The 26,808-nt window shown below is 40.7% G+C and overlaps 3 protein-coding genes across 3 annotated transcripts; 2 read left to right on the forward strand and 1 right to left on the reverse strand.

Moving 5' to 3' along the window:
• Positions 1–2,262: 2,262 nt before the first annotated feature.
• LOC308436711 (olfactory receptor 1f45-like) lies at positions 2,263–3,192 on the forward strand (the record flags this gene model as incomplete). Its single annotated transcript, XM_080937700.1, has 1 exon — positions 2,263–3,192. One exon carries the CDS (start codon positions 2,263–2,265, stop codon positions 3,190–3,192), a length of 930 nt encoding a protein of 309 aa, XP_080793826.1.
• Positions 3,193–10,422: 7,230 nt separating this feature from the next.
• On the reverse strand, positions 10,423–15,052 carry LOC308436915 (H-2 class I histocompatibility antigen, L-D alpha chain-like). The gene is made up of 6 exons (XM_080937923.1): positions 14,994–15,052; positions 14,537–14,806; positions 14,102–14,377; positions 12,929–13,204; positions 12,717–12,821; positions 10,423–10,653 (listed from the first exon to the last, which is right to left on the reverse strand). Exons 1-6 carry the CDS (start codon positions 15,031–15,033, stop codon positions 10,643–10,645), a joined length of 978 nt encoding a protein of 325 aa, XP_080794049.1. The 5' UTR covers positions 15,034–15,052; the 3' UTR covers positions 10,423–10,642.
• A 7,662-nt stretch (positions 15,053–22,714) lies between these two features.
• LOC308436712 (olfactory receptor 1f45-like) lies at positions 22,715–23,644 on the forward strand (the record flags this gene model as incomplete). Its single annotated transcript, XM_080937701.1, has 1 exon — positions 22,715–23,644. One exon carries the CDS (start codon positions 22,715–22,717, stop codon positions 23,642–23,644), a length of 930 nt encoding a protein of 309 aa, XP_080793827.1.
• Between the last annotated feature and the right edge of the window lie 3,164 nt (positions 23,645–26,808).

The following is a 26,808-nucleotide window of genomic DNA, read 5'->3' on the forward strand; positions in this document are numbered from 1 at the left end:
TTCTTTCTTTATTTCTGTCATGACACGTTTTTCATTCAATAGAGAGTTGTTCAGTTTCCATGAGCTTGTAGGGTCTCTGTAGTTTTGATTGTTGTGGATATCCAGCTTCAATCCTTGGTAGTCTGATCAGGTCTAGAGTTATTTCAATTTTCTTATATATAGTGAGGCTTCATTTATGTACTCCTTTTAAATAATATTTTACTGTAAAATACATGTACTGTCCTAGTCAGGGTTTCTATCCCTGCAGAAAACATCATGACCAAGAAGCAAGTTGGGGAGGAAAGGGTTTATTTAGTTTACACTTCCATATCGCTGTTCATCGGCAAAGGAAGTCAGGACTGGAACCCAAGCAGGTCAGGAAGCAGGAGCTGATGCAGAGGCCATGGAGGGATGTTGCTTAACTGGCTTGCTTCCCCTGGCTTGCTCAGACTACTTTCTTATAGAACCCAGGTCTACCAGCCCAGGGATACACAGTGGGCTGGGCCTTTCCCCCATTAATCACTAGTTGAGAAATTGCCTTACAGCTGGATCTCATGGAGGCATTTCCTCAACTGAGGCTCCTTTCTCTGTGATAACTCCAGCTTGTGTCAAGTTGACACAAAACCAGCCAGTTCACTTATGCATGTGTGTTTGTATGTGCACATGTGTGTGAATGTTCAAAAAGACCAGAAAAGGGATTGGAGACCTTGACACTAGAGTTACAGGTACTTGTATGTCCCTGACATGAATGTTGGGAACCTAACTCAGGTCTTCAAGAGAAACAGCAACACATTAAGTATTGTGCCATCTCCTAACCCCAAACACGGATCTCTAAGTTATCCCAAACAAAGATAAACTTTCTTTAATGTCTACATACTACATATAGAAATAACCTAATTGTTGGCTGGCAAGCAATTGATTAACAATATTACATTTCTTTCTCTCCTGTTAGAAGTAGAGCCCTGTCTATAACAGTAACTCGATGAACTCCCTCCTAGATCTCCATGGTTAACCTGTTCTTCTCATGAAAGGAAGTTAAAAACATAATATTTGCTCTATCATAATATGTCACATTTCCTTGTGTGGGAGGCAAATACTAACTTAAAACTTTACTGAATATTTAAACAAAATGTATATGGTAACATCCTCCATATCACAAGTGTGGTACTCTAGGAAAATGTGAGGTGCATCTACCAATCAAAGAAGCAAAAGACTTCTTAGGATAAAAATTGAAAGGCAAGGATAAATCCTATGGTTTGAAACCATGTATTATCTCTCAGAGTCATGTGACAGCTCGGTGAGGCACTGAGATTAGAGAAACTGATTCTGACTGTGGTAGAACTTTTGGTTGTCTTTTGCATTGGGTAAATACACAACGATTAGACATTAGTGGCTTAAGAAGTGTTACAAGAAGTCACAGACACAAACTGCCCACAACTAGCAAGGTGTGTTGTGCTCTGCTCAGACTCCATCACAAAGGGTTCTTTTATCTTTTACTTGAACTTGAATTCAAAATATATCTTTTTTACATTACTTAGTTTGTAATATTATGCTAGCAACAGGAACTGACAGAAACAGAAAATTGGTGCTGAGAAGTGTAAATTTTTCTAATAACTCATTGAATGTGGGCAGTGAGCATGATGGAGTAGATGAAGCATTCCCAGATCAAGATATTTAGAGTCATCGAAGCCACACAAGGGGCATATACACTTCATGAAAAATATGGTTTCCTGGTAACTACTTTTGAGCTCATAAGTAATATGATTCTTATTTTTAGGGAACTATCTAGGAAGCACTGTGAACAACACATTAACTGAGGCAACAATGATCACAGAAAATCACCCAGAAAACAGCAGTAGTCTGCTTAGTCTGCTGGAGACGCAATCAAGGTGGTGGGCATGAACGACAGGAGCATTTATTAAAATCCCACTTTCAGAACAGCAAGTTAATACTTAATGTACAGCCTCTGTCTTCAAAGGAATCAGAGTCAAATATATTCACAGGAAGCTTCTTGTTCTATCATGTAATGCAGTGGATAAATAGCATAACTTTCACCAAGAGAATTTCTGGAAAGCATTCAACAAACTGACTTTGTTTCCCTAGGAAGACATTTTTGATGAACTCCAAGTCTTGTTCCTCCCTTTGATATTCTAGTTTCTATTGCTTAATTTATGACTCAGGGGTACCCATTGCCAAGGGACCAGGTGTGGGTTGATGCCAATTCTTGCCCGCAGTGAATGAATTCTCTTCATACCAATTTCTTCTTAAAACAAAAGACCCAGGATGAATTGCACTCAGGCTACTGGCTTTATCCTCTTGGGACTGTCCAGTGACCCAGAGAAATGGCAGCTCCTCTTTAGCATCTTTCTTGCTCTCTACTTGCTGGGCCTTTTAGGTAACCTGCTACTTCTGTTAGCTATTGGTGCTGATGTCCACCTCCACACCCCCATGTACTTCTTCCTCAGTCAGCTTTCATTCGTGGATCTTTGCTTCATTACCACCACAGCCCCTAAAATGCTGGGGGCTCTGTGGACTGGAGATGGATCAATCTCGTTCTCTGGATGCCTGACTCAGTTGTACTTCTTTGCTGTGTTTGCAGACATGGATAACCTTCTTCTGGCAGTCATGGCTATTGACCGCTATGCTGCTATCTGCCACCCACTGCGCTACCCACTTCTCATGACTCCCTGTAGATGTGGGGCTCTGGTCAGTGGGTCATGGGGAGTAACTAACTGTGTGTCTCTGACCCATATTTTGTTGCTCTCTCAGTTATATTTTCATACCAATCAAGAGATTCCTCATTTTTTCTGTGAATTTGGGCCTCTTTTATGGCTTTCCTGCTCAGATACTCACCTCAATAAAATCCTGATGATAATTTTGGTTGGAGTTTTGGGAATCGGTTCAGTTCTCTGCATTGTAAGCTCTTATGGTTGTATTTTTTATGCTGTGGCTAAGGTTCCATCAGCACAGGGGAAAAGGAAAGCCTTGTCCACATGTAGTTCCCACCTCTCTATAGTCCTCCTTTTCTACAGCACAGTCTTTACTGCCTACCTGAAGCCCCCATCTAGCTCTCGTTCCTCTGGGGAGGTGATGGCTGCTGTCATGTATACTCTGGTAACTCCCACTCTGAACCCCTTCATTTATAGTCTAAGAAATAAGGATGTTAAGAGTTCATTGAGAAGGATCCTGAACATGGAGAAGTCTCAGGAATAAGAATCATCTATCAGGAAGGATTGCACCCCCACACCATGCAAAGTAAATCAGTTAGCATCATGGCTCATGGGAGAATTACATGATTGCCATGTCTAATCTTCAGTGTTGACTGTACTGGATTTGGAATCCCCCTCAGTGCACACCTATGGGCCATTTGGAATCACCTTGAACATACATCTGGGCATTTCTGTAACGATGTCTCCACTGAAGTGCTGTCACTGAGGAGGAAAGATCAACAGTGAATGTGGGTGTCATCTTACAGTAACATAGATGAACATTGTTCTAGATGTGTGCTTGTGTTGGTGTTTTGTTTGTACAATTTTTTCACTTGTCATTAGCACTAGTACTTATATATAGCAACAAACTACAGAATGACAATTTAGTGCAAGTCTTTACAGTGTGATGATCATCTTAGAGCACTATTTATGTTGTATGCAGTGAACAACTCACAGTAATTTACATGATCTTTTAAACTAAAATCTGGATTTTTTGTTTGTTTGTTTGTTGCTATTAGCTTCCCCCTGGGCATAGTTCTTAAGACCTAAAGGGGAATCTGAGAAAGAGCATACTTGCTCATCTCTAGCCCATTGTGTGAGACTTTTCAATCAAGACATTGAAAGCCAATAGAAAATCTTCACTGTCCACCTTCTTAGGTAACATTTCAGTTGGTTTGCAGTAGGGAAGCCTTCTTTATGCCTGCTGCACCTCCTGTTTCTTCAAGCTGTAGATGCCAGGGTTAAATGTGGAGGTGGCCATTGTGTAGAGCAGAGCAAACACCTTGGAAAGAAGCTGGGAATGGACAGCAGAGGGTGTACTCAGCACAGTCACCATAATCTAAGCATATGAGATCAGAAACCAGCCAAAGGGGACAGTTAGGAAGATAACAGAGAGAATAAATATAGTCACTTGGGCCACTTGTATATCTGAGCAAACCAGGACCATCAAAGTTGAGATATCACAATAAATGTGACCAATTCGTTTGGGGCCACAGAACCTCGGCTGGGCCATCAGAGCAACAAATAATCCATCTACCATAAAGCCAGACAGACAGCCTGTGAGCACTAACCCCAGACACCATTGAGGCCTCATAAAGAGTGGGTATCATAGGGAGTGACAGATTGCTAGGTAGTGATCATATGTCATGACAGCCAGCAGGAATACTCATCTGTATCTAGAAAGCTGAAAGTGAAGAACTGGAGCAAGCAGCCAGCCATTATTGCTGGACTTTTGGCTACTTTTATGGGTTCCTTTTTCTACTGCCTTTCTACACCCTTATGCCTTCCAACCCTGCAACACCAGATAAGAGAGAAAGAAAGATAGAGGGAAAAGGGGAATGTCCATATTATTAGACTACTTCCTGCTAATTAAAGGTGCCGAGTTTCTTGGAGCAAGTTTGATCTTCACTGTCAGAATATCGAATTTCTTCTTGTCTCTTTGTGCAGGACCAGTTGACAAATTGCAGCAAACTACGATAGCAATCATCAACCATCAGCGGTTGCAGGAGGGGTAGCCACAGCCACTCACAGGGCTCTCCCACTTTCATACCCTCTCAAGAATCCATTGAACTCCAAATATATACTTGCAGAAACTGCAGCGGGCATAACCATGCCCCTGCCAGAGCACAAGGCAAATCATAGTCAACTGCTATAGACAATCTAAAGCAGGCCCATACCCAACATCAGGGATTAAAACAAAATCATTTTACTATAACATTTCTGTGTTTTTGAAAATCACCAAAGTTCTCAGTACAGGTCACAGTAATGGTGTTTGCCAACAGGAAACCCCCCAGCCTTCTGGTCACCACTGAGGACATGAGCCTGGAAGGCCTGGTTCACCAGAAGGAAATGCATGTATATGTGAAGCCTCTGAGAACTGTCCACTACCACTACAACGAGCATGCTCCCTGTGATAATGGAGGCATAGATCATGAACAGATAAATAGGAGGGATATCAGAGAAGCCAAAGGGTACAGACTTGGTGAATTAGATTTCCTATGGAGACATATCCATGGAGTCATTCAGTTTTCTGGTTTATAGTACCTAAATAAATGTTACTGTATCTCTGTTTTTCATTGCAGCCCTATAGCTGATATTGCTACAAGATGGTGCAAAGAGAGTGTGCAAACTTAAATTACCTTGCATCCATTCCTTTATTTCTTCATTAGTATTGCCTGCCTCTGTGTCCATATACCATGTGCAGGACTAGAAGAGGGCTTCCATCCCCTCCTGAAACTGAAGTTACAGATGGTTGTGAGAGGGTGCTGACAGTCAAAACTGGCTCCTCTGGGAGAACAGTCAGTGTACTTAACTGCTGAGCCATCTTTCCAGGCCCACTTCCATAAATAAATAAATAAATAAATAAATAAATAAATAAATAAATAAATAAATAAATACAGCTCCTTCAGCTCTTTTCCTTCCTCAAACTTTTTCCTTATATAAACTTCTCGTTTAACCAAGTTCGTCATTCTGATACTTCAAAACTTTTTAATACAGTTCTAGCCAGTACTTATATCATATAATTCTTACTCCATCATTTCTTTTTTTTTAAACTTTATTTTAAAAAACAAAGATAAAATAAAAAATTTAAACATTTTTGCATAAATGTATACAAATACAATTGTGTCAGTGCTTGGCTCTTTTTTTTTTTTTTTTTTTTTTTTTTAAAGGTTTGATACTCTGCATTAAGGTCTTACTAGTTACAATGAGCAAAAAGTACATGTAAAACAGGAGGTAACCCGGAATTAGTCAACTTTTTCTTGGTGTGTAAGGATTGAGCATGACTTTTTTTGGGGGCTTTTTGTTTTCTTTTCTTTTCTTTTCTTTTCTTTTCTTTTTCCTTGAACTTCACACAGTCTGTGAGTTGTTTCTGGGGCAGTCCAAGCCTCTGGGGTTAGCATCCCAATATCAGTGACTGCATATTATGTCTGTTCTTTTGTGACTGGGTTATCTCACTCAGGATGATATTCTCTAGATGCAACCATTTTCTTAAGAATTTGGTTAAGTCATTGTTTCTGATGGCTGAGTAGTACTCCATTGTGTAAATGTACCACAATTTTTGTATCCATTCATCTTCTGAAGGACATCTGGGTTCTTTCCAGCTTCTGGCTATTATAAATAGAGCTGCTATGAACATTGTGGTGCATGTATCTTTGTTGTATATTGGAGTGTCTCTGGGGTATATGCCCAGAAGTGGAATAGCTGGATCTTCAGGTAGTACTATGTCCAATTTTCTGAGGAATCGCCAGACTGATTTACTCCATCATTTCTATAGTCAGTCATATGTCCCTTCATGTGTATTACTTGAAACATTCTTTGCGTGCCTGCTAGATCCTTCAACCACAAACTGTCACCTTCCAAAACATTGCCAACTACTACAAGTGAATTGAAAATTCTTGGGACCTCATAATCACTGTCTCATGGTCATCTTTACCTCAACAGTCTCTGTTCTCTATGTTATGGTTGCTTAAGTTTCATCAACTCCCTTGACAGTGTACTTTTTTTTTCTTTTTGGTTTTTATACGTTTGTGATTGAAATAGAATGACATCACTTTCCTTCATTCCAATGGTTCTCAACCTGAGAGTGTGTGACCCCCCTTGGGGTTGCATGTTAGATGTTCAGCATATCATATATTTACATTATGATTCTAAACAGTAGCAAAATTATAGTTATGAAGTAGCAACAAAGTTATTTTATGGTTGGGGAGTCAAAAACTACATGAGAAACTATATTTAAAAGTCTCAGCTTTAGGAAGAATGAGAACCACTGCTTTAGCCCTTTCTGGTTTACCCTTCCTTAAATTCCACCTAGGTTTATTCTTTTTTTAATGTATTTATTTGTTTTATGTAAGTACACTGTACACTGTCATTGTCTTAAGACATATCAGAAGAGAGCATTGGATTCCATTACAGATGGTTGTGAGCCACCATGTGGTTGCTGGGAATTGAACTCAGGACCTCTGGAAGAGCAGTCAGTGCTCTTACCCACTTGGCCATCTCTTCAGCTTGCATTCAGGTCCCTTCTTGACTCTCAATTTGATAACCACTTTTCTTTGATTATAATTGTTAAATACATATGTATGTGTATATAAGTGTGTATGTATATATGTGTATTTGTTCATAAACACACATATATAGTATCTTCCAAGTGCATTTTATGTATATATGCACCACCTTGCACTGAAAAACCAATGTATGGATTTATTCCTGGAAGACTAATTCTTCTTCCTCCAACAGTTATCAGCTGTCCATAGTTCTTTGTCTAGTGGTGAGAACCCACACAAATTTTCCCCTTGTATGTTGATATTGCCATTATTCCTGTCTTATTTATAAAGACATTTCTAGGGGACATGTTTTCACAACATACTACCCAGTATTCTGCTCTTACAGCCTTTCCACCTCCTTCCAATATGCTCCCTGAACCTTAGAGGCAGGAGCTGTGATGTAGATGTATGCATTGGAGCTGGGATCCCTGTGGTCAGTTGTTTTCTGTTTTATGTTCAGTTGTGACTTTCGGTAATGGTTTCTGTGGTGGTTTAAATATGTTTGGGCCAGAGTGGCACTATTAGGAAGTGTGGCCTTGTTGGAATTGACAGGAGGTAGCAAGAGAATTGGGTCAAGTTAGAATGATTAGCTCAGATTAAAAAACTAAGACCTTATACTATATAGATGTCTCCATGTCTTAATTGTTAAACCCCAAGTACGACCCTCCTTCTACCCTCACTCCCAAAAAAGAAACCCTCAGTACAGGAGGATGGAGGACGGATGTCTCAGCTGGTGTTCATTATATGCTAGAATCCTGAAGAAGTAGGTTCTAATGCCAGTGGAGGAATGGACATTTGAGCACTTCAAAACCTGCCCCCAGTAACACACCTCCTCCAACAAGGCCTCCTCCTCTTCCTCTTCCTCCATTTCTTTCACCTCTACTTCCTCCTCCTTCTCCTCCTCATTCTCCTCCTCATCTCCTTCTAGCCAAGACAGGATTTCTCTGTGTAGCCCTGGCTATCTTGTAACTTGCTCTCTAGACCAGGCTGGCCTTGATCTTGGACATCTGCCTGCCTCTACCTCCTGAGTGCTGGGATTAAAGGTATGTAATGCCACCACCTGGACAAGGCCTACAATCTAAATCCTTCTCAAATATTTCTAATAGTCTGGGGGGTTGGGGTCAAAGCCTGGATGGTGTGGGCCAAGAGGTCTCCTCCCTTCTCTTCTGACCAGGAGCCCATGCTTGCAAAAGCCCTCACAGAACACTGGACAAAGCCAGCTCCCAGTTCTGGATTCCAAAGTGCTCAACAGGACTTAAGCCCATCCTATAGGGCCCTAAAACTCACCTTAAAAGGCAGTAACCCTGTACCTCACCATCATGTGACCACCATCCTACCCTTCTCTACAAAAAGCCCCTAACCAGCCCAGCTATGAGACTTCACTGACCTCCTCCTGTGAACCCAGAGAACCTACTTGAGAGCTGCTCCCAGTGAACCTACCTTTACACTTTAATTTGGCTTAATTCAATGTTTTATGTAGGTGAAGACACCTACCAAGTGTTGCAGTAAATATTAAAAAATAATAACGCTTATCTCTTTTACAGCAATGTGGTTTCATTTAATGGGCCCGACCCTGGAACAGAGCCCCACTCACCTCTTGAGCCCAGTCTGAGCCACTAACACGGCCCAACTCATCTGAGAAAATCCCTTCCCTTGACGGCTTCCTCGTGCCTGTTCTCTGCCTCTGTCCCAAGATATTTCTGTACCCCAAAATCCCACAGAAACACAACTCTACAGCCCGATATCTTTTCATACAGGTTTATATGTTCAACTCTCAATCCACAAACCCTCTCTACACAATAAGATTGTCCTTGGGAAACTCCATGATGGCATGATGATCTTCACCCTCTGTCCTCTCTCCTCCTCTGAGCTCTCAGCCCTCTCTACTTCCCTCGCCCCACCCAGTCACTGCCTTTCCTTTATTTTACTAATTAAAATGGGAAGGTTCAGTTGGATTCATGTGACTAGGTAGCCCTTCTTGGGGAAGTGATATTAACATTAAAACACAACAACTTTGGGACCATCTACAACCAAGTTCTACCATCTGTAGACCAAGGTTCAAATATCCAAGTATATGTGGGACCCTCTTATCAAACCACCACATTCTACTCCATGGAGCCCATATCCTTGTGGCCATATCATTTAGCCTATTTTCAAAATGCAAAATACATTTAGCCTATTTTCAAAAGTCCCCATGGTCTATCACAGTCTTGACATAGTTTAAAATACCAAATTCTAAAGTCTCCTATGAGACTTAAAGCAATCTATTTATAAAGCAACACTAAATAGCAGATTGCATACTTGAAATCCTGAAGCATTGAAATTACTAAAGTAAAAAAAAAAAAATCCATACAAAGTAGAGTATAATCCATCACTGTATTTCAGATATATGCCAATATAAAACTGTTAGTCCCCAGGGCTCAGTCTTTGTTCCCTTTCTCATCTTAGTCACTCCCTAGGCGGTTTCATCAATACTGAGGACATTATATATAACTCACATGGCATCATGATCCAAATCCATTTCCTCCCCTGAAGATCAATGGTAGAGGAGACGACTTCATCCAAGCCCATGGAAGATGTACTACTGTCAAATCCCAGCCCCAGTTTACTCTCTGGCTGCCCTCTGAACCACCCACAACAGATTGAGCACGTTAAACCCATGGGATTTGGTAAATTCATGTTTTATTTCCTTTCAAATTTACAAATCTTCCTCTTTTAGTAACACAAACTACACTTTATAACCAGAAGGTTAAAAAAAAATAACTATATATGTATCCATATTTTCATCAGGGAAGTAAGGAGCTGCTCATAGAAACCTAAAGTTCCACAAGGCATGAAGAAGTCCCAGAGTCTGCTGTGGTGAGAAAGGGAGGAGACACAGGTATGGGGAACGGAACTCAGTCCTTAGGGTTGACCTGGGCTACTCATTCTGTCACACTGTGCTGACAGGAGACAGCATGAGGTGCCAACTGCAGAAAGAGAAACTGATGGACTTAGATTCATCGTAGAGAAGGGGAGATCTGAGAACATCCTGTTAGACTCAGTCCCACACAAGGCAGAGCTTCCATACTGTGGAAGATAACAGAAGATATTCAGCCTATTTATTCTCTGGAAGTGGTGATACTCTCAGAACTCAACTCAAAATGCCCCAACCCTGAGAGTCCCCATAACCCAGGAGTCTATCCTCAGTCCCACTACCTGCTACAGGTCAGTCCTGCAAGGTCTTATCTTTCTAAATGGTGAGAGAAGCATCGGAGCCTTAATCACTGTCCCTGCCTGTAGCAGAACAAATGAGACTTGATCAGATTCCACAAGATGAGCTGGCCGTGTTGCCCCATAGACTCCTGTCCACTCTATCACATACCAGGGACCACATCCCACCATACTTACTGGCAGTTTGAGTATAACTGTTCATCCTTGCCCTGTGGAAAGAAAACAAAGAGTAAGAGGCTAGGAAGGCAGCAGGGCCAAGGGGGGGTCTTAAAATACCTTAATCCTAGCCCAAAGGAAGCTCCTAGAACTAGGACTGCATACTCAGGAGATACACATATTAAAGTGTAATAAAGACTTTAGAGGGTCTATTCTCAGGGTCTCTCTCCACTCTGATTACAGCTCTTCTTTCCCATGGTTCCATGCACAGTAGATTGTCAGCACAAAGACTCGGGTAAGGTGAGCATTTGTTTGTGATACTGCTTCTTAGTTTATGTTGTTCACAAGGCTACATCAAGTGTGACTTTCATTAGTGTACCTGAGTGCCTGTGGTTGCACACATATATGCTATTACCTAATTTATGGGATAAAGTGGCCTCTGTGATACGTTATGCACCTTAAATAAACACCTCTTCAAAATGTAGCTAAAAGTCTTTGCATGAATCAAAAAATATTTTCCAGAATTAGAATTTTGGAATTTTGATCATTTAAGATTCAATTATTTGGGATTTAGATGTAAATTGTTTAAATTGTGTATATTCAGTCTGTCTGCAAGTGGTTGATTGACATCTGTAATCTCAGTACTAGGGAACCAGAAATCGGAAAATCCTGGAGGTTTTTTTTCTTTTTTTTTTTCTTTCTTTTTTTTTTTTTTTTTTTTTTTTTTTTGGGCTAGCTGTTCTAACCAAATTGGTAAGATACCAGCTCAGGAAAGATGGAAAGAATAGAGGAAGACACACAGTATTGACCTCTTGCTTACACATACATACACATAAACATACACATACACCCACATATACACACACATATACACATGTACATGCACATACATACATACACATAAACATACACATACACCCACATATACACACACATACACACATGTACATGCACATACATACATACACATAAACATACACATACACCCACATATACACACACATACACACATGTACATGCACATACATACATACACATAAACATACACATACACCCACATATACACACACATACACACATGTACATGCACATACATACATACACATAAACATACACATACACCCACATATACACACACATACACACATGTACATGCACATACATACATACACATAAACATACACATACACCCACATATACACACACATACACACATGTACATGCACATACATACATACACATAAACATACACATACACCCACATATACACACACATACACACATGTACATGCACATACATACATACACATAAACATACACATACACCCACATATACACACACATACACACATGTACATGCACATACATACATACACATAAACATACACATACACCCACATATACACACACATACACACATGTACATGCACATACATACATACACATAAACATACACATACACCCACATATACACACACATACACACATGTACATGCACATACATACATACACATAAACATACACATACACCCACATATACACACACATACACACATGTACATGCACATACATACATACACATAAACATACACATACACCCACATATACACACACATACACACATGTACATGCACATACATACATACACATAAACATACACATACACCCACATATACACACACATACACACATGTACATGCACATACATACATACACATAAACATACATATACACACACATGCACATATGTACATGCACATACATACATACACATAAACATACACATATACCCACATATACACACACATACATGCATGTACATGCACATACATGCATACACACATATACATACATACATACACACATACATACATATACACATACATACATACATACATGCACTACATTATATACACACATAGCTACATTATATACACAAGTACCTATATCATACACTCATAGACAGATAATAAAAAACAATGATAAAATAAAATAAACCATTGTGTGATTTGAGATGGTGGACCAAAGATATTCCCAGAGAAGAGGCGAGGACAATTCCAACTAAGACCTGGAGTCCACAGGTGAGGAAGATGACTCAGGCAACCCTTTTGCTTACCTGCACCTCTCCTCTTGCACACCACAACAGTAGTGAACACACCTCCCAGGAAAACCAGGGCACCAATGATGACCATGATGACGACAAAGGACTGAGAAGAACTTTCTGTGAAAGGAGTGGAGAGTAAGGGTCCTGATACCCAGTTCTCAGTCCTGATCTTGATCATCTGAGCTCTTTCTTTCCTCGATTCTGTTACCCTTACCCATCCTTACCCCATTTCAGGGCCAGGGGCTTAGTTAGCCCCTCATGGTGCACATAGCATGTGTATCTCTGTTCCTCTCCAGAAGGTACCACCACAGCTGCCCACTTCTGGAACGTTCCATCCCCTGAAGGCCTCGTCTCTACAAGCTCCATGTCCTGGGTCAGGTCCTCTCCATCCCTCTGCCAGGTCAGGGTGATGTCAGCAGGGTAGAAGCCCAGGGCCCAGCACCTCAGGGTGATATCACCTTCAGGTCTAGGGTGATAGGCCACATGTGCCTTTGGGGGATCTGGATGGGAAAGAGTTGGAAAATTCAAGCATTCTTTTTGGGGAGTCCTTGGGGCTCATGTTAGCATGAAGAGAACTTGGCATGAACAGAACTGAGCTAAAGAAGGAATGTAAGCACCATATGGGAGCCTAGATCAGGTATCTGGCATCTTCTATTCCTTGGGATGTTCTAAAATCGGGATTTGTATACTGGATAGTTTTAGTCTTGTCACATGAAAGGAAGGAACCTCCATTATCAAAATGCCTCCATAAGATCAGGCTGTAGGCAAGCCTATAGCTCACTTTCTTAATTGATTGATTAAGTGACTGATGTTGCAGGGCCCAACTCATGTAGGTGGTGCCATCACTGGGCTGGAGGTCCTGGGTTCTAAAAGAAAGCAGGCTGAGCAAGCCATAAGGTGCAAGCCAGGAAACAGTCCTACTTCTATGCCCTGTAAATCAGCAGTTCAACTTTCTGTCCTGCCTTTCTTCAAAGATGAACAATGCTGGGCCGGTAAGCCAAATAAACCCTTTCTTCCCCAACTTGTTTTTGGTCATGGTGTTTCTTTGTAGCAATAGAAACCGCAACAGCATCAAGTAAGGGGGTTTCCCATCTCTGGGCCTGAAAGAGGCTATGGTTCACAGTGAGCTGCAGACTGGATGGAAGTGTTTGGTTGTTTATCTCGGGGTGTTTTCTCCTTCCATCCTGGGACAGATTCAAGTGTTCTGAAAGTAGGGTCAGCCCTGGGGACAGTCACTGTCTGATGTTGGATGGGGAAAGCCAGTGCATTCTCTTTCTCCTCCTTATGCAGTATTCCAGCTGATCCAGTATTTCCTCCCTCCCCAGACAATAGCCTCACTTGCATGGTTGATGGGATATCTTTACTTACTAAAAGTGGTTCCTAGTTGTTCCTCATACCTGCTCGCTGAAGAGTCTCCTTCCCATTCTGCAGGAATCTGTGGAGCAGCTCCAGGCACTCTCCCTCCACATAAGCCCTGAAGTACTCTGCTGCACCATGTGACTCTAACTTGCTCTTTGTGATCTGAGCCACCATGTCTGCTGCAGTCCAGGAGTTCAGATCGTCATTCAGGGCGACGTAATCCGAGCCATCATAAGCAGTCTGATAGTGTGCTCCAAGAAGGCGCATGTCTGCCCCTACCTCGCAGGAAACCATCCACTGCAGGATGTGAGAGCCTGACCACAGGCCAGGCTGTCAGCGTGGGCCACCCCACCCCGCTCCGCCCCGCCCACCCATAGGATTCCGATCTAAGCTGAAAGTGAAACCGGTTAAGGGTTTCTAAGGGCTCCGAAGTCCAATCTCCAAACTTGGGACTCAGGCCTGAAGTCACTCACCGCCCTCACTCTGGTTGTAGTAGCGGATCAGGGTCCGGAGGTTTGCTCTAGATCTTTGTGCAATATTCTTCACTTTTAGTTTCAGCTCCTCCCAATACTCTGGTCCTTCCTTCTCCATCCAAAGTGCACGTGGCTCCATCCTCGGAATCTCCTCAATGCTGTCACAGCGCTGAAACTGTATGTCATCCACGTAGCCGACAGAGATGTACTGGGGCTCCCCAAGGCCGGGCCGTGACAGGACAGTATGGAAATAGCGCAGTGAATGTGGGCCTGGGAGCGGCGCAGGGTTACATCAGAACCTTTCTCTGATAACCCCGGGCCAGTGAGCAAGCGGTGGGGTGGGGGTGGGGCAGGGCGCGAAGCTCAGGAGCCGGTAGAGAAGGGATCTGAAGGGTCTTGTCCCGACGCCCTCGCCCCTTCCCTCAGAGCTTATTTCCTTCCCGACCCCTGAACTCACCAGCACCAGTTTGGGTAACAACCAGAGTGACCACCACCATCAGCAGGGGAGAACAGTAGTTTAAGGTCCTCATTCTTCCCGTGGTAACCCTGATTGGATCGTCTAGGTGCCCGCCACCCAATTAAAATGAGAACCAGGGAAGCGTCATCAGTGTCCATGCAAAAGTACCAGATAAAGCTTGAGTTATAAAGTGACACCTCAGAGAAAATGGGGAAACTCCAATGCTGAGTTTCCCCCTTTTTTAACTCTCACCAGGAAGGGTCAAATCTGGAACCTGGGCTTGGACTTGAACTCTATTCTACATTGAGTACTTAATGTCACATTTCCTAGAACAATTCTAATATTCCAGGGTCAGTATGTTCTCTAAAACAAAAACAAACAAAACATTCTTGTTTATTTGTTTTATGTGTGCTGATGTTTTGCTTATATTTCTGTATGTGCACCTCGTGACTGCCTAGTGGCAGCAGAGGCTAGAGGTGGGCATCTGACGCCCTGGAACTGGTTAAGTTACTGGTCCTATTGTCACATGAGTGCTGAAAATAAAACCCAGGTTCTCTGGCAGACTAACAGATAACGTTTACAGGTTAGGTTTGCCAATTATTACCACATTTGGAAGTTAGAATTGTTAAGGTCCTACTTGGGGACCCACACTTGTAAACCAAATCTCCAGAACAGGTGGCCATAGGGGCTTTGGGAGGAGTTGAAGGCTGTCGTCTTCAGCTAGGGAGTTCAGTACCACAGTGAGATGAGGAGGGAAGAAAGAATAAAGGGGAGAAATGAGGGAGAGATAGGGAAGAAAGGAGAAGGGGAGGGGAGAGGAAGGGGAAGGAGAAGGGGAAGAAAAGAGGGAGGGAGAGAGAAAAAAAGGAAAGGAGAGTGGGGGAGGGAGAGGGAGGAGAGAGAGAGAGACAGAGACAGAGACAGAGAGAGAGAGAGAGAGAGAGAGAGAGAGAGAGAGAGAGAGAGAGTGACTAACAAAGAAAAGGAAATCTTGTTGATTCCAGAGTCAGAGCAAAGTTATCAACTCTGCAAAACATAGTTTTAAGATGGGAGGTCTACAGTCTGGTCACTAAACACACTAGGAAAGGGATCCTCTGTTCCTCTTAATTTGTTCTTCCAAGAGGTCTTACAGTCAAACCTTCTGGTTATTAAGAGTAGAAGCCAGAAGCTGGAAAGAACCCAGATGTCCTTCAACAGAGAAACGGATACAGAAAATGTGGTACTCTTACACAGTGGAGCACTACTCAACCATTAAAAGCAATGACTTCATGGAGTTCTTAAGCAAATGGTTGGAACTAGAAAATATCATCCTGAGTGAAGTAACTCAGTCACAAAAGAACACATGTGGTATGCATTCACTGATAAGTGGATAATAACCCAAAAGCTCAGAAAACTCAAGATACAATTTACAGACCATATGAAGATCAAGAAAAAGAAAGACCAAAATGTGGATGCATTATTTCTTCTTAGAAGGGGAAACAAAATACAGAAGGAAATATGGGAACAAAGAGTGGAGAAGGGGCTGAAGGAAAGGTCAACCAGAGACTGCCTCACCTGAGGATCCATCCCATATACAGCCAGCAAACCCAATCACTATTGCTGGTGCCAAGAAGTGCATGTTAAACTGATATGTATGTCTCCTGAGAGGCTCCATCAGAGACTGACAAATACAGATGTGGATGCTCACAGCCAACCATTGAACTGAGCACAGGAACCCCAGTGGAGGAGTTAGTGAAAGGACTGGAGGAGCTAAAGGGGTTTGCAACCCCATAAGAACAACAATACCAACCAACCAGAGCTCCCAGGAACTAAAACACCAACTAATGAGTACATATGGAGGGACCCATGGCTCCAGCTGCATATGTAGCAGAGGATGGCATTGTCTGGCATCAATGGGAGGTAAAGCCCTAGGTCCTGTGAAGACTCATTTCCCCAGTTTAGGAGAATACCAGGATGTTACTTTGGGAGTGAGTGGGTGGGAGTGGGAGCATTTTCATAGGAGCAGGGAAGGGGAGGGGAGATGGAGAGGGGGTAACATTTGAAATGTAAATACATAAAATATCCAATGTTTCAAAGGAAAGAAAAGGAGTGAAAGCCCCTGAGTGCTTTGTATCTGCAAGTTCTAAAATCCTTTCATCCCACTGGGGGTCCAATCAAGCGTTCTTGGAGTCAGTGTAGGCTCAGGAACCTGGCTTAGCTGCAGATTCATTAACACAGCTAGCAATTTGGCAGCAGTGTAGGGAAAACAGCTCTGGAAGGTAGAAAGCCAGGGCAGTGTTAAAGACAAAAATGTTGAGATAAAGTCTAATGAATCTAAAGTTGACTTCAGAGGTTTGGTGAATTGACATAAAATATATTGTTACTCAGATTGCACTCAGAAATAATATTAATCACAATGTCACAAATTAATTCTTTAGGTGGTTTGCATTACTTCAATAGGCCCACTTGCCATGTCTGCCCTGTGTGTATAAAATTAGCAGTCCCCACAGGTAAGTTAGCTAAACTCTCACCCCCATTGCTCAGTTCCATGTTGCTTTGTCTTGTTTTGTTTTTTTGTTTTTTTGGGTTTTTTTTTTTTTTTTTTTTTTTTTTTTTTTTTTTTTTTGAGACAGAGTTTTGCAGCCCTAACTGTCCAGGATTCACTTTATAAATGATGCAGGCCTTGAACTCAGAGATCTGCCTACCTCTGGCTCCTGAGGGATGGGATCAAAGGTGTGCACCACCATGCCTGGTTCAGTCTCCATGTTTGATCATAAATTATCCACAGTGTATGTAGAACTCAGTATAAAGCTCACTATTGTAATGTGCAGTATATTACTCTAAGTTTCATGATTTTTGCATTCACTATATGTTGGATTTCTGAAAGACTGCTGTGGTGCTGCCCCATCTTTGATATTATTACCACCCTTTTCTCCCTTGTAACTGGCAAAAGGTTTTACCAAAATTTTATTATTTTTAATATGAATAAAATGACTAGAACAAAAAGAAAATTAATAAATTGATTCATATGGGAAAATAAACTTGGACAGAATGATCCCTTGGAGAGAAAACCCCAAGATGTTAATGCCCAAGATGCTGGTGGGGAAGTATGAGAGGGTTCATTCTGGTCTTCCCTCTGTCAGAGCACAGTGAAATCTGCTGAGATTAGGTATTGTAATTATAAGTAGGTTCTATGTCCATTCTAAAGGATGTACTGCAGCTTAGACCTACAGCAAATGTAATATTGGCAGAAAGTTCCTTTCATTTCCCCCTATTTCTATCTCTCTCTTTCTCCTTCCCTCCCTTCTCCCACTCCTCACTCCCTCCCTTCCTTAGACAAGGCCTGCTATAGCCCAAGCTAGTGTGAAAATCTCTGTGTAGCCCAAGTGAACTCTTTTTTTAATTATTAATTCAGTTGTTTACATCCCTATCACAGTTTCCCCTCCCCCACCCCTCCCTTTCTCTTCAGAAAAGGGGAGGCCTCCAGTGGGTATCAACCCTCCTTGGTATTTCAAGTTGCAGTGAAGACTAAGCGCATCTTCTCCTACTAAAGCTAGACAAGGCAGCCCAGTTAGGGGAAACATACAAAGGCAGGTAACATTCAGAGACAGCCCCTGCTCCCACAGTTAGGAGTCCCACAGGAAGATTAAGCTGGACAACTGTTACATATGTGTACATATGTGACCTAGTTCGTCCACCTCCTGAGAGCTTGGGCTTTTGTAGAATGTAAGTGCCTTCACATGGACTTTAAGGGTCTTTTTCCACCCTCTGATGAAAGGAAGTTCAGACCAAAGCAATGGGTGAGTGGGGGTAACTGGGGGCCATCTTTGACTGCAGTTTGTGAGAATTACAGTTTTGTCTCAAAAAAACAAAACAAGATAGAGTAGGCTGACTGTACAAGTCACTGTCTGGAAATATTTTCTTTTCCTAAATTGTTTATTAATTTTGGGAGGAGGGTCTCCTGAACTCTTGCTGGGGGGTGGGATTTCAGATTGTTGTAAATATCTGGCTCTGTGTGTGTGTGTGTGTGTGTGTGTGTGTGTGTGTGTGTGTGTGTATGACTTTAGTAGTTCTGGTGATAGAGATGGGCATATGTGTTCATGTAGGAATGAGAAGACATGAGGAGAAGGGAGAGAGAACAAAGAATTAGAGGATTCACCTCTTATCTGAATTATCTGTTAAAGTTGTGTGCATCAGAGGAGGAAGCAGGTTATGTTCCAGTGTAGGTAACAAGTTAGGTTGTGTTTGGTGTTAAATAAGCACACTACCCTATAGGTGTGTAAATCAGAAAAATAAAAATAATTTGTGAACTGTAGTAGGATATACTTCTTACATCATATCTTGTACATAATCCCAAATACTTGGCTATGTGTGTCTGTTAGTATGATTAATGATTCTTGAAATGCCCTACCATCAACAGTTACATTTAAAACATTTATCCTACACATGTGTTCATAGAAGGCATCTCCTTGATGTCTGCCTTGACTCACTGATAATGTAATTAAATTTCCATACTGTTTTTTATGCTAACTAATCTGAATATGTCATATGGGACAACAAAATGCCAAAACAACTGTTCCTCTATTGCTAAAATCATTTTATTCAGTCTAGGGCATAGATCACTTGTATTACAGTATGCTGTTACGTGTTCTGATGATTATTAATTAACATCACAGTCAGGGGAATTTAGTGAATAAAGAGTAGATGTAAACTGTGATAACAGGTAAGTATGGTGTCATAAATTTTGTCATCAAACACTGAATAGGTAATATTAAGCTGATAGTGAACCCAGTAAATGCAGGTAAAAATGATAGGGATTGGTTTAGATGCTGGGGTTACAGTATTGAAAACAATAGAAAGCATTTTTTTTTCTTCCTAGAACTTTCATTTAAGTTGAAAATATGCAATAAGACTCAATACAACAAATTAATATACACTCTGTTGATAACAAAGCAGGGAAGGACTAAGCAGGCAATAGTTTGTGTGTGTGTGTGTGTGTGTGTGTGTGTGGTGTGGTGTGTGTGCATGCAAGCGTGCATGTTTGAGTGTGTTTTTTTTTTTTTACATGAGATAGTCAGAAAAGCACAGAGTTTAGGACAAAATTGAGGGAATTATCCATTAAGGTTTAACAAGTGTCATAATATTCACCCCAATATAGAACTGCTGCTGACTTGGAGGTCAGTGTGGTTGAAACAGGAAGTTGAAGAGCAGAGAGAGATGCACAAGCAGAGATTGGAAGGTTATGCAGTGTCTTCTGGGTCACAGTGTGTTAGACCTTCAAATAACATGGGAGGCACTGGAGAGCTCAGAACATTAGACACAGGTAACAGTCATACCTGGAGGGTTTTAAGAGCAGTATTTCTTGGACATGAATGGAAATAATATCATTCTAAGACACCAATATAATATATATGTACATATATTATACTTATTAGTAGACACATTAGATACATTGTTTTCTCTACCAGCTGCCTATGATAACATTGGATGGCTAAAAAGATTAACTATTTTAGTTCCACCCAACCTGTATATAGTATAGGAATTGCAAATACTTGAAAAAAATATACTGTAATTTTAAAAATCTCCAATGATTTTATGCTGTGGCTAAGGAGGCAAATGTGAATTTATACTCAGAATAACTGATTTTAGGATTGTGAAATTTCTACTTCACGACTGTCTATGATCTGTTGCTTCCCTGAGATGCCTCCTAAGCTATACATTAGAAAAGATTTACACATTTATTCTTGTTAATCTCATCAGACCAATTTGATTCTCGGATTTAGTCATGTTCCTAAAGATGAAAGAAGAAATATAACTTCTGTAACTTCACAGGTGCCTATCTGTACCCAGAGATACAAAAACATTTTCTCTCATGATCTTGGGATTGCACCAGTTCTTCTCCATATTACCAGCCTTTGGACATCTTTTATTAGAGAGGGAAAAATGGGTTTTTACTAATTTCACATATTGTCTTCGTGGTTCCAAACAGTTAAATAAGTTCAGTAAATGCTACACTGTAGAAGTGTTTATGAATTACACAATGTCATGGGTGAAAATTAGAAAAACTATGAGTGACCAGCCAGAAAGACAAGACTGCCTAGCAAGGGGTGGAAAAGGTGTGCAGAGGCTCACCTAGGAGTTTCCAGTAACCAGGCACACTGCAGTATGTGTAATTAACTGAAAAGAAGGGACACTAGAGATATTTAAGCAATAGAGTCAAGGAAAAATGGAAGATTTTTGTGGAGAACAATGTTATAACACAGATCACATATGTGGGAATGAAAGACATCGATGTACCATGTGTTCAAGTCACACCAGCAGACAATGCCGGGAGGAAAGATGTTTCTTTGCTGAACTATTAGAATGAACCACAGAAGGGAACAATGTGGAACACACTCCTGCCTCCAATCACTGCTAAGCAATTATCCATTTTATGACAAGTGTTTCTGATTTTTCTTTTGATGCCAAGCACTAGGCATACTTTGAAGAGGAAAATCAGATTTGGCTTTGCTCTATCAAATGTCTCATTTCCTTGTGAGGGAAGCAAATACTAACTTAAACTTTATTAAATATTTAAAATATATATGTAGATATGAATTTTATAACATCTTTCAGATCATAAGTGTGGTAATCTCAATAGGTACAAGGTAGATCTGCCAGTCAAAGAACCATGACTTCCTAGGAGAGAAACTGAGTTGGCAAGGACAGAGCCAATGGTTTGAAACCTTGTATTATTTCTCATTCATAGCACAGCTCAGTGAGGTACTGAGATGGTGGAAACTGAGTCTGACTTTGGTGAAACCTTTGGTTGTCTTTTGGATTAAATAAACACACAAAGATTAGACACTAGTGACTTTAGAAGAGTGAACAGAAGAAACAGACACACACTTCCCACATCATCCTGTGTCTTGTTCTCTGCTGTCTCAGACCCTATCAAAAGGGGGTTTTTCTCTCTTTGACTTGAACTTTGATCCAAAATAAGTTATTTTACATTACTTCACTTGTAGCCTTATGCTAGCAGGAGAAACTGAACAAGACAGAAAATTAGTACTGAGAAATGTGGATCTTGCTGATGACTCATTGAATGTGGGCAGTGAGGCACAAGAGAGTTTATGAGGCATCTCCAGATCAAACTAATAAGAGTCATAGATGCCAAACCAGAAATTATACAGTTTCATAAAAATTATGTTTATCCATGTAATTTTTTAAACAAATAAGTAACATGATTATATTTTTTGAAGAAACTTCCTTGGCATCACTGTGAACACCGCATTGATTGAGACAACAGTGGTCACAGTAAGTCACACAGGAAAACAGCAATACTCTACTTAGTCTTCTGGAGATGCAACTAGATGCATCTATGGATGGACTGGAATATTTCTTGAAATCCAACTGTCAACAAAGCACTGAATACGACGATGCAGCCTCTTTCTTCAATGGAATCAAAGTCAAAAAGATTCACAGGAAATTGGTTATTCTATCCTGTGAAAGAATAGTTAAATAGCACAGCTTTCACCCACACAATTTCTGGAAGCGATCCAGCATATTGACTTTATGTCTCCTAGAGAGCGATTCTTAATGAACTACAAGTCTTATCCCTCTTTTGGCCATCCTAGTTTTCATTGCTCAATGCTGTAAGGGAGACAAATTGCCAAGGGACCATGTCTGGGTTGATGCCAATTTTTGCCTAGAGCTAATAAATTGTCTTCACACAAATTTTTTCTTGAAATACAAGACCCAGGATGAACTGTAGTCAGGCTACTGGCTTTATACTGTTGGGACTGTCCAGTGACCCAAAGAAATGGCAGCTCCTCTTTAGCATCTTCTTTGCTCTCTACTTGCTGGGCCTTTTAGGGAACCTGCTACTTCTGTTAGCTATTGGTGCTGATGTTCACCTCCACACCCCCATGTACTTCTTCCTCAGTCAGCTTTCATTCGTGGATCTTTGCTTCATTACCACCACAGCCCCTAAAATGCTGGGGGCTCTGTGGACTGGAGATGGATCAATCTCATTCTCTGGATGCCTGACTCAGTTGTACTTCTTTGCTGTGTTTGCAGACATGGATAACCTTCTTCTGGCAGCCATGGCTATTGACCGCTATGCTGCTATCTGCCACCCACTGCGCTACCCACTTCTCATGACTCCCTGTAGATGTGGGGCTCTGGTCAGTGGGTCATGGGGAGTAGCTCATTGTGTGTCTCTGGCCCATTCTTTGTTACTCTCTCAGTTACATTTTCATACCAATCACGGGATTCCTCATTTTTTCTGTGATTTTGGGCCTCTCTTATTGCTTTCCTGCTCAGACACTCACCTCAATGAGGGCCTGATGATGGCTTTGGCTGGAGTTTTGGGATTCAGTGCACTTTTCTGCATTGTAAGTTCTTATGCTTATATTTTTTATGCTGTGGCTAAGGTTCCATCAGCACAGGGGAAAAGGAAAGCCTTGTCCACATGTAGTTCCCACCTCTCTGTAGTTCTCCTTTTCTACATCACAGTCTTTGCCACCTACCTGAAGCCCCCATCTAGCTCTCGTTCCTCTGGGGAGGTTGTAGCTGCTGTCATGTATACTCTGGTAACTCCCACTCTGAACCCCTTCATTTATAGTCTGAGAAATAAGGATGTTAAGAGTTCATTGAGAAAAATCCTAAACATGAAGAAGTCTCAGGAATAAGAATCATCATTCAGGAAGGATCACACCCCACATCACTACCACACATTCAAAGTGAGTCAGTTAACACCATGGCTCATGAGACAATTACATGATTGCTGTGGCTAATCTTCAGTGTTAACTGTACTTGATTTGGAATTACCTTCAATGCACTCCTATGGTCATGACTGTGAAAATATCTCTGGAGAGATTTCACTGAGGAGGAAGGATGCACTTTGAATGTATGTGGCACCATCTGCTCCATAGAATCATCCTACGCTGATAAAGGGAAAAAGAAAAAAAACCAAGCTTATTATCATTATTCATCTTTTTCTTTTTGCTTGTTGACCACACATGCAATGTGACCTGTGACCCCATCCTCCTGTGCTTTTCTCATCCTGATGTATCATATTCTTCAAACTAGGAATAATATGAAACTATCATTCCTAAATTGCTTGTCAGGTGTTTTTGCAACAGCAACAAGACAAGTAACAAATAAAAATGATCTATTTGGAAAATACTATGTTGGGTTTGATATTTAATTTGTCTTCTTATATTCCTGATGCATGAATATCCATTGCAATCTGTTGCAGTAAGCTTCCAACCCCAATAAGCCCATGCAAAAACAACACAACTCAATTTTCATATTTATAGTCTGTACAACTAGATTGGGTAGATCTACCACTACACTAATCTGTTCCCCAGCTATGAGATCCCTTGCTGCTTGTTATGCTCCATCTTCCTTCCACTTCTTCTTCTTCTTCTTCTTCTTCTTCTTCTTCTTCTTCTTCTTCTTCTTCTTCTTCTTCTTCTTCTTCTTCTTCTTCTTCTCCTCCTCCTCCTCCTCCTCCTCCTCCTCCTCCTCCTCCTTCTTCTTCTTCTTCTATCCTTCTCCTCAATTGTCCCCTACCCTTTCTCTATTCTCTCAAACAACACCAGGGCAATTCACAACATTTCCTCCCTTTTGTCCAGTTTAAAGGTAATGGAGTTTGGTTATATAATGAGCAAGTAGAAGAATACTGCCTCACAGTTTCCTTGGCTTGCTGCCAAGTGATAGAGAATTCTTTCTTTAAACCTTTGCTGTTAACATAATGATTTCTAATGGAATTCTGAAACCTCTGGTACATTTCCTATCAATAGCTGGCCAATTTCATTATTACCTTGTGCCAGATGGCCTGGCAGACCTATATGGTGTCTTATGTGTGTTATATATCATAGATGACTCCTATTTCTGATCTTTTGTTGTAGCTGAGTAAATAGTGAGGTTAATTCAGAATCATCCTGAATAAGTTCAGCAGTCTTTATGTGTAATACAACCCTTTCTGCATATTGAGAGTCAGTTACTATATTAAGAGACTCTTGAAAATATGACAACACCATAAGTATTGCATATAATTCAGGTTTTTAAATCAACTTATAAGGACTCTTAGCCACTATACTTATATCATCTGATTTATATCCCGCCTTTCCTGATTTATTAACATCAGTGTAAAATGTAGGGGATCCGGAAATTACAATTCTTTATTATATGAGGGAGAATCCAGTTAGTTCCTTTTATGAACTAATGTCACTTGCTTTTAGGGTATCTGTTACTAATCTCTCCCAAGAAATTACTGCATGTTCTTTGCCACTGTGCATCTTGTGCCCATAATGAAGCAATTTCTGCATTTGTAAAAGGTACCACAATTTTAGGATCCATTCCGACTAATTGTCGAAGTCTCATTTTTTCTTTCAGTATCAATTCAGAGACCTTCCCTATGTAGATTTTTAATTTCTTACTCTGTTTATGTGTTAAAGAATATCCATTCTAAGATATAATATTCTCTCTGTATGAGAATTCCAGTAGGGGAATGAGTAGAAAGTAAGATAACTAAGATGCAGGCCAACTTTGGATCAATACAATCCAGATATCTATCCTGCAATTTCCTTTCTACCAGAGATAACTCCTCAACCTCAGCTGATAATTTCCTCAGGCTATTCAAATCTTTATCACCTTGTAAGGCTAGAAACAAATTGCTTAGCTCTTCAGTAGCCAAGCTTATCACAGACCACAACCAGTTAATATCTCCCAGTAACTTCTGAAAATCATTAAAAGTCCTTAATTGGCTTCTTCTGATTTGAACCTTTTGTAGCCTAAACTTTTGCAGACTTATTCTGCATCCTAGATAATTAATAGAATCCCCTCTTTGTATTTTTTTCAGGGGCAATTTACAATCCCCAGCAAGGCAAGGTTTTTTTTGTTTTTTGTTGTTGTTTCTTTCTTTCTTTCTTTCTTTTAACTTCATCAAACATTCTTCCCAGGATATTTATATCTGAATCATCTAGTAGTATATCATCTATTCAATAAATAGACTGTGGAAATTGTGAATTATCTCCAGTGGCTGTTGTACAAAATATAGGCACAAGGTAGGGCTATTTAACATTCCTATAGCAGGACTTTCTAATGATATCTTTTTATTGGACAACTTCTATTTAAGGTAGGTAATGAGAAAGCAAAAATTTCCTTATATTCATGTAGAGAAATTATGAAAAAGAATCTTTTAGATCAATCTCTATGATAGGCCATCCCTTGGGCTACAAGGAATGCAATGGGATTACAGGCTGCAATGAACCCATTAGCTAAATAATCTTAGAATTGCTCTAAGATCTGTCAACATTCTCCATTTGTCAGACGTTTTTAATGACAAAAACTGGAGGGTTCCAAGGTCTGATGATGGGCTCTATTTGCTGAGCCTCCGGCTGTTCCTAGACTAGCTGTTCTAATATTTGTAGGATTTTTGTTTTTTGTTTGGTTTTTGCTTTTGTCATAAACCATTAATCAATCCAAATGGGTTAGTGAGTCAACCACCTAAGTGGTAAGATTGTTGTTGTGGCTCCTTGAGATAAAAATAAATTGTTAGTCCCTTCTGTATCTTGTTTATGGATATCCTGGGCAGTTTGTAACTGCCTTTGATAATGTTCCTTAACTACTTTAATTTTTTATTAGGAGCCTGACTAGTTTCGAGGACAGCCTCTGAAACTGAGGGGATATTAATTTGTGCTTTCCACTACTGTAACAGATCTCCTTCCCATAAGTTAATGGCTATATCAGCCACATATGGCCTTAATTTCCCTATCTGATCTTCAGGTTCTATACATCTAAGCCATCTGATGCTCTGCTTTATTTGGGATTAAAGTCTCAACTTCTT

The sequence above is a fragment of the Micromys minutus genome (genome assembly GCF_963924665.1).
Source record: "Micromys minutus genome assembly, chromosome: 25".
Classification (NCBI taxonomy): domain Eukaryota; kingdom Metazoa; phylum Chordata; class Mammalia; order Rodentia; family Muridae; genus Micromys; species Micromys minutus.

Bases quoted from the DNA above. Each gene is read 5' to 3' on its own strand.
- LOC308436915 (XM_080937923.1), bottom strand. From the start codon at position 15,033: ATGGTGGTGGTCACTCTGGTTGTTACCCAAACTGGTGCTG. The intron at 14,807-14,993 runs GTGAGTTCAGGG...CGCCGCTCCCAG, and splicing joins TGTTACCCAAACTGGTGCTG to GCCCACATTCACTGCGCTAT. The intron at 13,205-14,101 runs GTATGAGGAACA...TTTCCCATCCAG, and splicing joins GGAGACTCTTCAGCGAGCAG to ATCCCCCAAAGGCACATGTG.